This window comes from Herpailurus yagouaroundi, unplaced genomic scaffold (assembly GCF_014898765.1).
Source record: "Herpailurus yagouaroundi ecotype Mexico unplaced genomic scaffold, PumYag 77, whole genome shotgun sequence".
Taxonomy (NCBI): Eukaryota; Metazoa; Chordata; class Mammalia; order Carnivora; family Felidae; genus Herpailurus; species Herpailurus yagouaroundi.
In genome coordinates this window covers 80,137,308-80,149,336 of record NW_024412388.1, presented here as the reverse complement: position 1 = coordinate 80,149,336, position 12,029 = coordinate 80,137,308, and the positions used below count along the sequence as shown (strand labels likewise).

Here is a 12,029-nt window from a genome sequence, read left to right as displayed (position 1 = left end):
GACGCTCAACTGACTGAGCCACCCAGGCATCCCTCATTTCTTTTTTTTAAAAAAAATTTTTTTTTCAACGTTTATTTATTTTTGGGACAGAGAGAGACAGAGCATGAACAGGGGAGGGGCAGAGAGAGAGGGAGACACAGAATCGGAAACAGGCTCCAGGCTCTGAGCCATCAGCCCAGAGCCCGAGGCGGGGCTCGAACTCACGGACCGGGAGATCGTGACCTGGCTGAAGTCGGACGCTTAACCGACTGCGCCACCCAGGCGCCCCCCTCATTTCTTATTTTTATGGTTGAATAATACTCCAGTGTGTGTGTGTGTGTGTGTTTATAAATATGTATATAAGTATACCCACGTTATCCATTCATCACATCAGTGGACACTTTGGTTGTTTCCATATCTTGGCTATTGTAAATAATGTAGTGAACATGGGGTGCAGATATTTTTTTCAATATGTTTTTGTTTTCTTCAGATAAATACCCAGAAGTGGAACTGCTGGATAATATGGTAGTTCCATTTTTAATTTTTTGAGGACTCTCCATACTGTTTTCTATAGTGGCTGTACTAATTTACATGCCTGCCAACAGTGCACAAGGGTTCTCTTTTCTCCACATCCTTTCCAATATTTGTTATTTGTCTTTTTTATATACCCATTCTAACAAGTGTGAGGTGACATCTCATTGTGGTTTTGATTTGCATTTCCCTGATGATCACCTTTCCATATACCTGTTGACTATCTGTATCTCCTTTGGAAAAATGTCTATTTAGATCCTCTGCCTTTTTCATTGGTGTTTTTTTTTCTTTCTGCTTTGCTGTTGACTTCTATAAATTCTTTATATATTTTGAATATTAACCCCTTATCAAATATGATTTCCAAATATCTTCTCCCATTCAGTAGTTTGCCTTTTCATTTTGTTGATGATTTTCTTTGTTGTGGAGAAACTTTTTAGTTTGATATAGTCCCACTTGTTTATTTTTGCTTTTGCTATCAGAAAAAAAATCATTGTCAAACTAATGTCAGGAAGCTTCTGCCTATGTTATCTTCCAGGAGTTCTATGGTTTCAGGTCTTACATTCAAGTCTTTAATCCATTTTGAGTTGATATTTGTGTATGGTGTAAGACAGTGTCTGATTTTCATTGTTACATGGGGCTCTTCAGTTTTCTCAATACCATTTATTGAAGAAACTGTCCTTTCCCATTGAACATTCTTGGCTCCTTTGTCATAAATTAAGTGGCCATAAATGCATGGGTTTATTTCTGGGCTCTCTAGAAGCCCAGAATAGATGTAGGTGTTGTTTTTATACTAATGTTGATGTAGGTGTCTGTTTTTATACTAATAAAATATTGTTTTGATTACTATAGCTTTGGAATATAGTTTGAAACCAGGAAGTATGATGCCTCCATCTTTGTTCTTTCTTAAAACTTCTTTGGCTATTTGGGGTCTTCAGTGGGTCCCCCATATTTAGGATTGTTTGCTGTATTTCTGTGAAAAATGCCAGTGGAATTTTGTAAGGATTGCACTGAATCTTAGATTGCTTTAGATAGTATGGACACCGTGAACACAGAGTATCTTTCCATTTTTTTGTGTTTTCTTCAGTTCTTCCATCAGTGTCATATAGTTTTCAGTATACAGGTCTTTCAGCTCCTTAGTTAAATTTATTCCCACATATTCTTTTTCATTTAACTGTACGTGGGATTGTTTTCTTCATTTCTCTTCCTGATAGTTCATTGCTGGTGTATGGACACGCAACAGACTTTTATATATTAATTTTGTATCGTGCAACTTTACTGAATTCCTGTATTAGTTCTAACAGTTTTTGATGGAGTTTTTAATGGTTTCCATATATAATATGTCATCTGCAAATAGTGACAGTTTTACTTCTTCCTTTCCAGTTGGAATGGCTTTTATTTTTTTTCTTGCCCAGTTGCTCAGTCTAGGACATCTAATACTATGTTGAATAAAAGTGCTGAGAGTAGGTATCCTTGTCTTGCTTCTGATCTTAGGAAAAAAAGGTTTCAGCTTTTCACCATTGAGTATGATTTAGCTGTAGGTTTGTCATATATGATCTTTATTATGTAGAGGTATGTTTCTTCTATACCTACTTTGTTGAGAGTGTTTTTAATCATAAATGGATGTTGAATTTTGTCAAATGCTTTTTCTGCATCTATTGAGTTGATCATCTGATTTTTATCCTTCATTTTATTAATGTGGTGTGTCATATTGATCGGTGTGTATATGTTGATCCATGCTTGCATCCCTGGAATAAATCCTACTTGATCATAGTATATGATCTTTTTTAATGTATTGTTGAATTCAGCTTGTCAGTATTTTGTTGAGGATTTTTGCATCCTTGTTCATCAGGGATATTGCCTGTAATTTCCTTTTCCTGTAGAGCCCCTGTCTGGTTTTGGTATCAGGGTAATAATGCTGGCCTCATAAAATGAGTTTGGAAGTATTCCTTCCTCTTCTATTTTTCAGAAGAGTTTGAGAAGGATTGGTATTCATTTATGTTTGGTAGAATTACCAGTGAAGCCATCTGGTCCTGGATTTTTGTTTGTAGGGAGATTTTTGATTATTAATCCCTTACTGGTAATAAGTTTGTTTAGATTTTCTATTTCTTCGTGATTCAACCTTAGTAGGTTGTATATTGTTAGGGACATATTAATTTCTTCTAGGTTGTCCAATTTGTTGGTGTATAATTGTTCATTGTAGTCTCTTATGATCCTTTGTTTATCTGTAGTTTCAGTTGGAACTTCTCTTTCATTTCTGATTTTGTGTCATCTCCTTGGTGAGTCTTTAGCTAAAGGTTTGTCAATTTTCTTTTCAAAGAACCAGCTGTTAGGTTCATTGATACTTTCTATTGTCATTGTAGTTTCTATTTCATTCTGTTCTTTGTTTCCTTCCATTAACTTTCAGCTTTGTTTGTTCTTTTTATAGTTTCTTGAGGTGTAAAATATGTTTGAGATTTTTTTGTTTGTTTCTTGAGATAGGGATTGATGAGTATGAATTCTCTTAGAACTGTTTTTGCTGCATCCCATAGATTTTGGTATGTTTCTCGATTTTCATGGTATTCTTTTAGTTCCCTTTTGACCCACTGGATGTTTAATAGCATGTTGTTCAACGTCTACATATTTGTAATTTTATACTTTTCTTCATGTAATTAATTTCTGGTTTCATACCACTGTGGTCAGAAAAGATGCTTGATAGGATTACAGTCTTCTTAAGACTTGTATTGTGACTTGCCATATGATCTACCCTGGAGAATGTTCCATGTGCACTTAAGAATACGTATTCTGTTGCTTTTGGATGGAATACTCTGTATATATCTGTTAAGTCCATCAGATCTAATGTGTTGTTAAGGTAGTTATTTCCTTACTGATTTTCTATCTGGATATCTGTCCAGTAAGTGGGGTATTAAAGTCTTCTACTATTGTGGTGTTGTCTGTTTCTTCCTTTAGGTCTGTTAATATTTGCTTTATACATTTAGGTGCTTCTATGTTGGGTACATAAATATTTACAAATGTTATATCCTCTTATCAGATTGATCTATTTACCATTATGTAATGCTCTTTTTTTGTTTCTTATTACAGTCTTCATTTTAATGCCTATTTGGTATAAGTATAGCTCCTCAAGCTTTGTTTTGGTTTCCACTTGCACAATTATCTTTTTCCATCTCTTGAACTTTCAGTCTATTTGTGTACTTATATCTGAAGTGAGTCTTTTGTAGGAAGCATAAGGATGGGTCTTTTTTTTTTTTTTTTATCCATTCAATCACTGTATGTCTTGAAAATTTAGTCCATTTACATTTAATTATTGATTGGTATACTTTTTGCCATTTTTCATTGTTTCATTCATTACTTGCTTTCATTATTTTCTGTTTTATCATTCCTCTCTGCCCCTTTCTTGTTCACCTCATTAGTGACTTGATGATTTTCTTTAGTGATATGCATGGATTCCTTTCTCCTTATCGTTTGTGTGTCTACTGTAGGTTTATGCTTCCTGGTTACCTTGAGGCTTACATTTAACAATTTATAACAGTCTACTATTGAAGTTGATACCAACTTAAGTTTGAATGCATTCTAAATCTCTACATTTTTACCTCCCACACGTTTTTGTTTTTGATGTCACATTATACATCTTTTTACCACTTCTGTCTTTTAACCTTCATACTAGCTTTATTAGTGATTAATCCATCTTTACTATTTACTTTTATCAGTGAGATTTGTACTTCTATATGTTTTGTTAATAATTAACACCCTTTCTTTTCAGCTTACAGAAGTCCCTTTAACATTTCTTGTACAGCCAGTTTAGTAGTGATGAACCCCTTTATCTTTTGTCTAGAAATCTCTTTCTTTCCCTTTCAATTCTGAATGATAGGTTTGCCAGATAGATTATACTTGGGTTGGAAGTTTTTTTTTTTCTTTTAGCACTTTGAATATATTGTGTGAGTCCCTTCTGGCTTCTAAAGTTTCTCCTGAAAAATCTGATAGACTCTTATGGTAGTTCCCTTGTACATTACACGTTTTTCTCTTACTGCTTTTTAGATTTTTTCCTTTTCATTAACTTTTGACAATTTAATTGGGTGGGTCTTATTTGTAACTCTCTGGGCTTTCCTAGATCTGGATGTCTATTTCCTTCTCCAAGTTAGGGAAGTTTTCAGCCATTATTTCATCAAGTAAGTTTTCTGCCCCTTTCTCTTTTTTTTTAGGACTCCTATAATGCAAATGTTAGTTTAAGGGAGTTATGGAATGTCATCAAGAAGACTATATTCACGTTTTTCTTTTTTTTTCTGTTTGTTGCTCTGATTGTAGGAGTTCCATTGTCTTGTCTTTGAGTTCACTACTCCTTTCTTCTGCTCCATCTATTCTGTTGAAACCCTCTCACGTAATTTTCAGTTTTCTTCAGCTCTGTGACTTCTGTTTGGTACTTGTATTTTCTACCTCTTGACATCCTCACTGTGTTTATTCTTGACCCAAATTCAGTGAGCATCTTTATGACCACTATTTTGAACTCTTTATCAGGTAAATTACTTATTGTCATTTCATTAAGGTTTCTTCTGTGTTCTTTCATTTGGAACATATTCCTGTTTCTTCATTTTGCTTGACTCTTTGTGTTGGTTTCTGTGCGTTAGATAAAACAGCCACCTCTCTCAGGCTTGAAGAAGTGGCCTCATGTAGGAGATGAACCTTATCATTCAACCCGGACCTAGTTCTTGGTTGTCTAACCTTTGTGTTTGTCCAAGCAGTCTTTTTTCTATATTTCATGGCTCCCAGTAGTTGCGGATATGTCAAGACCTGTCAGTGTCCCAAAGTGGAGGGTCTCAGCACCTAGATTCGGTCAGCTGGAAGCCAGACCCTCAGGCATCAGTTTTTTAAATTATGCAAATATGTATAATCCTGTGGGAATGCAAGCATAAGCCCCACTGTCCACCAGAGCCAGGTAATCTGGAGGTGTCTCCTGGGTGACAGTTGCAAAAAAAGGGCTTCAGAGAAATGTATTAGCTAGCTCCCTTCTGAGAGGTATCAGGAAGCTATAGCAAGGCAGAAGGAGAGTGCAAAGATGGTGTCCACAACCCTACATTATCTGGGAGCATCTCTGTAGGCCCCAATTGTGTGCCAAACATGAAGCCCACCCCTCGGGCCAAAGCTCCAGGACAAACAAATAGGCTTCTTTCCCAGAAAGACTGGGGATGTGTCTCAGTCGGCTGTCTGTGCTGTGCCTTAGGGGTGCCTGTGTCTCCAGTTGTTACAGTTGTGAGACACGGAATCACAAGTCCCTCTGGCCTTCAGAGCCAAGTGGTCAGGGATGTATCATGAGGAACAGCCACAAAAATGGAGACACCAGATGTATGTAAAATCTCCCCTCTGGAGATACTGGCACTCTGGAATTTGGCAGAGGGAGAGCATATAGATGGTGCCCACAGGAAGCAAGAAAAAATGATGGCACCTGCTGGCTAGAACAAGGCAGAGGAAGAACGTGAAGATGGTGCCTGCCAGCCAGCGGATCCCTGGCTGTGTGCTAAATTAATGCCTGCTCCTCAGACCAACTCTTCAAGATTAGCAAATGAGCCCCTCTTAATTGGCTAACTCCATGGTGAGCCGTGGGGCAGGTGAGTCTGAGCATACAAGCCCTTTAAGAGCTCTTTCTCAGATTGTCTCAGACTTGTGGGTCTTGCGGATGTATGCAGGGTTGATTTTCAAAGCTAGATGTTTTGGGGGCTTGTGTCTTTGGTGCAGGTCTTAAACACAAGGAGGCTGCAAGTTTTGAGTTCTCTCCCAATTGTGGGTTGCTGTGCCAGGGTTGGGGTTTATGACAAGACTGGGTCCTGACCTCTCCTACCTGCTTCGATGTGGACCACGTTTTGTTCACCTGATATGTAGGACTTGCTCAGTTTTTAGTTTTCTTCCAGAGGAATTTCCATATTTACCTGCAGAGTTGGGTGTGTCCACTGGGGGGAGGTAAGCACAGGCTCCTCCTACGTCACCATCTTGAATTGGAACTGTCTTTGCTTAACTTGGAGAAAAGAATATAACATAGAAAACTTTACCCTGTTTTTCAGAGTCTACGTGTGTTCCCCCCAACAAAATATCAGTCCCACTATTGATGCCTCTTGTGACCTTAATGGAGCGCCAGGAGGTCACTTTTGAAGGAACTGACATGTGGGAAAAAAATGACGAAAGCTGTGAGATTATGCTGAACCACTTGGCAACAGCCCGTCTCATGGCAGAGGCTGCAGACAGCTACCGGATGAATGCCGAGAGGATCTTGGAAGGTAAGAGCTATGTTCTATAGGCCACTCTCTACTCTGCAGAGTGATTAGAATGAAGGAACTTTGAAAAAGCATGGATGGTCTCAGGAAAAGACCAAATAGGAAAGATTAAGGCATGAAATTCCATTTCTTACAATGAATCCTTACTTTCTCTTAATCTCTAAGTGACCTGAGAGTCCTGTTTATCCTTTTTTATGTGTTCAGTTGTGTCAGTGGCATAGAATAAGCTGAGAGAAAGGGTCAACAAGGAATTGGTCAGCCTACCTACCATTAGAACTCCTGATCAGAGCTATTTGAAGATGTGATGGGCCAATATGGGGAGTTAGACTTCTGTGTGACTTCATTTATCTGCATTCCTGCTTCTTCCCAGTCACACTGGGAGGTGAGCTCCCCTGCTTTTAGCATCAGAGGGTCCAACACAGGTAAAGGCACTGCAGAGACAGCATGGAGAGAAATATAAACCACCAGTACTTAGGTCTGGATTCATGTAAAGTGTGCCTTAAGTAATGACCACCTAGACTGAAGGAGGTGGATGGAGGTGGGAAGGACTTCCCTGTAGGACTGCAGCTGAGAAAGAGTCTGTTAAGGGTTTTAAACATGGGAAAGTGTCATGACATGGTCAGATTTATTTTAAATTTTGCATCTGTGTGTGGGAGGCTGGAGGGCTGAGGGCTTGTAGGCAAAAAGACCATTTAGGAAGCAGGTACGAGAAAGAAGGCTTTACTCAAGGTGGTTATCAGGAATGACTATTTTCTCTTCTTCACTGTATTTCTGAAATTCTTCAAGGGCCCAAAGTTATATCCACAAAGTTAAGAAAAAATTATATAGGGCAGGAGAGGCCTATTTATTTCACCATAAAGCAAAGTTGTTGCTTCAGAACCAGAATTTGGGTCTAAACAATTTATACTGCTGTAGGTTTAAGAGCTACATACCTGTTTCAAGTTTTTCCTCAGAAAGTTCTCCAGTGGCAGTGTAGGATTCAAAAAATAAAAGCACATAATTCAATTCACCAGATATTAGAGTGCCTATTTATACAAGGCTAATAACTATACTACCCTTGATGTTGCCTAAGCCAATATATTAGAATGGGTTTTGAGAAAAGCACTTTAAGCTGCTCTATAGCAAATCACTTTAAAGGTATCTAATGGTATTTCTCAGTTAATCCTGCTACAGGTTTATATAGCAAGTTCCCATTGCTGGAAGTAACTATGAACCCAGTAGGAGCAGAGATTTGCTCAACTGACAAATACCCAGCCCAAGGCAGGGACTCAAAGCATGTTAACTGAATGAATGGAAGTCGTCATCTGGCCTCCAGGATGTTATCTGTCAAAGATATTCTGGCTTCACATGGAAGGTTGGACAAAGAAGGCTTCTATTCTTAACCACAAAGATCCTATAAATCTAGATGGTAGAGATATATTTAAGGACAGAGCAGATTAAGCCAGAAGTAATCAAAGATGAGAACCACAGCTTGTCTGACTCTTTGGCTGTTGGTCTCTACTTCACTAATAGAGTTGACTGAATATTCTTGGCTTTAAGTAGAGCAGATCTTCTCTTATGAAACAGAGGGAGAGAGTCAAGAAACAGATCCACACATATGGCTGTCAATATATTTTTGAGAAAGGTGCCAACGAAATTCATTGGATTTAGTCTTTCAACAAATGGTGCTGGAACTATTGGATATGATATGCAAAAGAAAAAATGAATCATCTTTACTGCATACCATATACATTAATCCAAAATGGATCACAGACCCAAATGTAAGAGCTAAAGTATAAAGCTTCTATAAGATGACATAGGGAAAATTCACTGTGGCCTTGGATGAGCAAAGCTATTTTAGGACCCAAAAAGCCTGAACCACACCAAAAAATGCTGATGAATCAAAATTCTAAATTTTGCTCTTCAGAAGATACCATTAAGAAAGTAAAAAGGCAAGCCACAGACTATAAGAAGATATTTGCTAAACATTTATCCAATTAAGGATTTATATCTAGACTGTATAAAGTACTCTTAGAATTCATTAAGAAGACAAGATTTGAATAGACGCTACACCTGAGCAGATCTTCAAATGACAAATAACTACATAGAAAGATGTTCAAAGCATTAGTCATTAGGGAAATATAAATTTAAACCACAGTGAGATAATACACACTGTCTAGAATGGTTACAATTTAAAAAGAATGATAATACTAAGATTTGGCAGCTTGTGGAGAAGCTGGAGCTGGTGAGAATATAAAATGGTACAACCATTTTGGAAAAGAGTTTGACAGTTTCTCTAAAATAAACATAGATTTACCATATGCGCCAGTAATTCCTCTACTAGAGAAAACACATGTCCGCGCAAAGACTTATATACAAATGTTTACAACAGTATTCATAACAGCCAGAAACTGGAAACAGTCCGAATCTATCAGTTGGTAAATGGATAAACAAAACGTGGAATGTCTGTATAACTGAATACTACTCAGCAGTGAAAAGGAATGAATTGATAACAGGCAACAACATGGAATACTCTCAAAAACATGGTGCAAAATAAACCAGACCTAAAGGCCACATCGTAGGTTTCCATTTCTATCAAATCTGTAGGTGAAACAATAGCAACAGAAAGCAAAAAGGCACTAGGTAACTTCTGAGGGTGATGGAAATATTCTAAAAGTGGTGGTGATGGTTCTACAACTTGTACAGGGTATTCTAAATTAAACTGCAGAATCATGACACATAAACTGTACATCAAGAAAGCTGTAAAAACAGAACAAAACAAGGTACTTTAAACACTTTCCCACAGTGGCTTGTGCACACCAATTTTATTCTGTCCTTGGTATCCCTTCTCTGAAAGTGCTCAGGTCCTTGACCATGGGGCTCTGCCCTTCCCTTATGGAAAACAGAGCCTGGATTTTTCCTTGGGGCTCTTCTTAAAGTTCTGATATAAGATGAAGTTCATTTTGATCCTACCTACCTTATGCAAGTAGTCTTTCAGTCTGTATTCGAAAACTGAATTAACTGTTCTCTTTTTATATTAGGTTTTCAACCAGATGAAGAAATGAGTGAAATCTTCAAGACTGAATTTCAAATGCGATTGCTATGGGGCAGCAAAGGTGCACAAGTCAATCAGACAGAAAGATATGAGAAATTCAACCAGATTTTAACTGCCCTCTCACGTAAATTGGAACCTCCTCCAGTAAAGCAGGCAGAGCTTTGATAACTCTCGAGAATACCTTAGGATATTATTTCAAGCTTCTCCAGTTTCTTCTTTGGGAAGGCTTATTGTTTGATAAAGTAACAATGTGCAAATCTGACAGTATACAAGCTTTTAGTATCCACAGGATATTAAACATGTAAATTGCACAGAGCACACTTATTTATGAATTGTTTAAAATTACTACTGATTTTAAAATGAAGATAATTTATTATGAAGGTAACTATTGCTAATGTTGATCAGCAAATTTAAGAGAAGATCTGGCTATGTTGGCTGGTTGCTTTCTATTACTGAGGCGTTTGACCATTTTAAATTTCTTGTCAGATAAGTGTAAATAGAACAGAGTTTAAAAGCATGAAATATTTCAGAAGGTATCAGTTGTATGATATTCTTTAAATATGAGAAATGTAAATAGTCAAATGAAAATATATCTTTTTGTGAAACAATTGTATCTAGTCTCTTTAATATTAAACAACTCATCAGCATAGAATAATCTTATCTCCTACCTTCTTCCCTAGAGACTATATCCTAATAAACCAAAATTAATGAGCGTGGGATGGAGAATTTAAGGTTCGGCCTGGGAGACAGAGTCAATAGTTATATAGGGTAGACCTGTGGTGTTTGCTAGCAGTTGACTTTGGTCAGGTTAACCTCATCATATCCTGTGTGCAACACAGCACCTGATATAAAGTAGGTACCCAGATGTTAGTATATTTCATGACATCAATGCATTTGGAACTAATGGGACTGGTGAGCTTCCAGTCCCAGATGGCAACATAGGAAGACCTTGAACTCACCTCTTCCACAGATATACCAAATTTACACCTATTTATAGAGCAATTCCTCCTAAAGAACTGAGGGCTGACTGAACAGCTTCTGCTCAACAAGAGGTAGAAACCACACAGAGAACAGCAAGAGGAATGGTGACACAGTAACAAAGGGACCCCCCCTACACACACACCCCCAAAGCTGCAAACTGCAGTGAAGGAGGATGGTACTGAAAAACCGTGAGCAGATTCGTTTGCCCTGGGGCACAGGAAAAAAAAAAGTGCCATGGTTTAAAAGGGCTACTAGAACATAAAGGAACTAGCCCTAGCACCCTGCCAAATAGTTGGGGAGCTGCTGGAACTCTCTGGGTCAGAGAGACTAATGAGCACCATGGTTTGTTTCCCTTTCACCTTAACAGTGCAGATAGGAACATGGTCCTGGCACCATAGCCGGCCTGCCACCTTGGTGAGCCCCAGGCCCCTAGCCCACAGCAGCCCCTAATGCCCTGGGGTGAAAAAAAAAAAGACATAGTTTAAAAGAGCAACTAGAGGGCACCTAAGTGGCTCAATTAAGCATCCAACTTTGGCTCAGATCAAACTCAACGTGGTTCATTGAGTTCGGGACCCGAGTCTGGCTCTGTGCTAACAGCTCCAGAAGGAAAGAAAGTGGGGTGGGGAGGAAGTATTTCATCTAGAAAAAAGGGTGGAGACTTAAGGATTGTCAAGCAGAGAAACTGGTAGGCTTTTAGGTATATTAACACAACAGTGTCTACCATGTGAGGTTGAAAAGTTAATTAAAACAACATAAGCCAGGAATGGGGAGATTCGTTACTAGAGTTCTGATCAAGTGTTATTCTTCTCATCAGTAGAAGAACAAAGGGACCCCCTTTGTTCAGCTAAAACATACCGATTAGCTTTAAGTATATAAAATGTCAAGGGTAAATATTAAGAAAAATTAGGGTCAAAGTTTCAAACAGTAGAGGAAAAAATGGAGAAAACGAAAAAATATATATGTAAAGAGACAGTAAAGTGAGATGAATAGCAGGCACAAAAATGGCAGAAATAAGTCCAAATTTATCAATAATCATTACAAACATAAATACACTGAACCTGCCAGTTAAAAGAGATTTAACACAAAACCACCTTATACTCTAAGAAACATAAAGCATAAAAATACATAAAAAAATAAAGTGCGTTAGAAAAGGTCAGGATAATTATAAGAGAACAGGGTGTGATCAGGAGGACACAGTGGGAGTATGGAGTGCTGGTAATGTTGTATTTCCAGACCCAGGTGTTGAC

General features: G+C 37.9%; 1 protein-coding gene across 5 annotated transcripts in view; it reads left to right on the top strand.

Annotated features, from left to right (window-relative positions):
- The window catches only part of BCAR3 (BCAR3 adaptor protein, NSP family member), a 115,953-nt gene extending 105,543 nt beyond the window's left edge, over positions 1-10,410 (top strand). For all 5 annotated transcript variants that reach the window (XM_040471017.1, XM_040471013.1, XM_040471014.1 and 2 more), the window contains 2 exons: positions 6,558-6,770; positions 9,788-10,410. In XM_040471017.1, coding sequence (XP_040326951.1) covers positions 6,558-6,770; positions 9,788-9,966 — 392 coding nt within the window. In that variant the 3' untranslated portion in view covers positions 9,967-10,410. The remainder of the gene's footprint in view (positions 1-6,557; positions 6,771-9,787) is intronic.
- Positions 10,411-12,029: the final 1,619 nt, after the last annotated feature.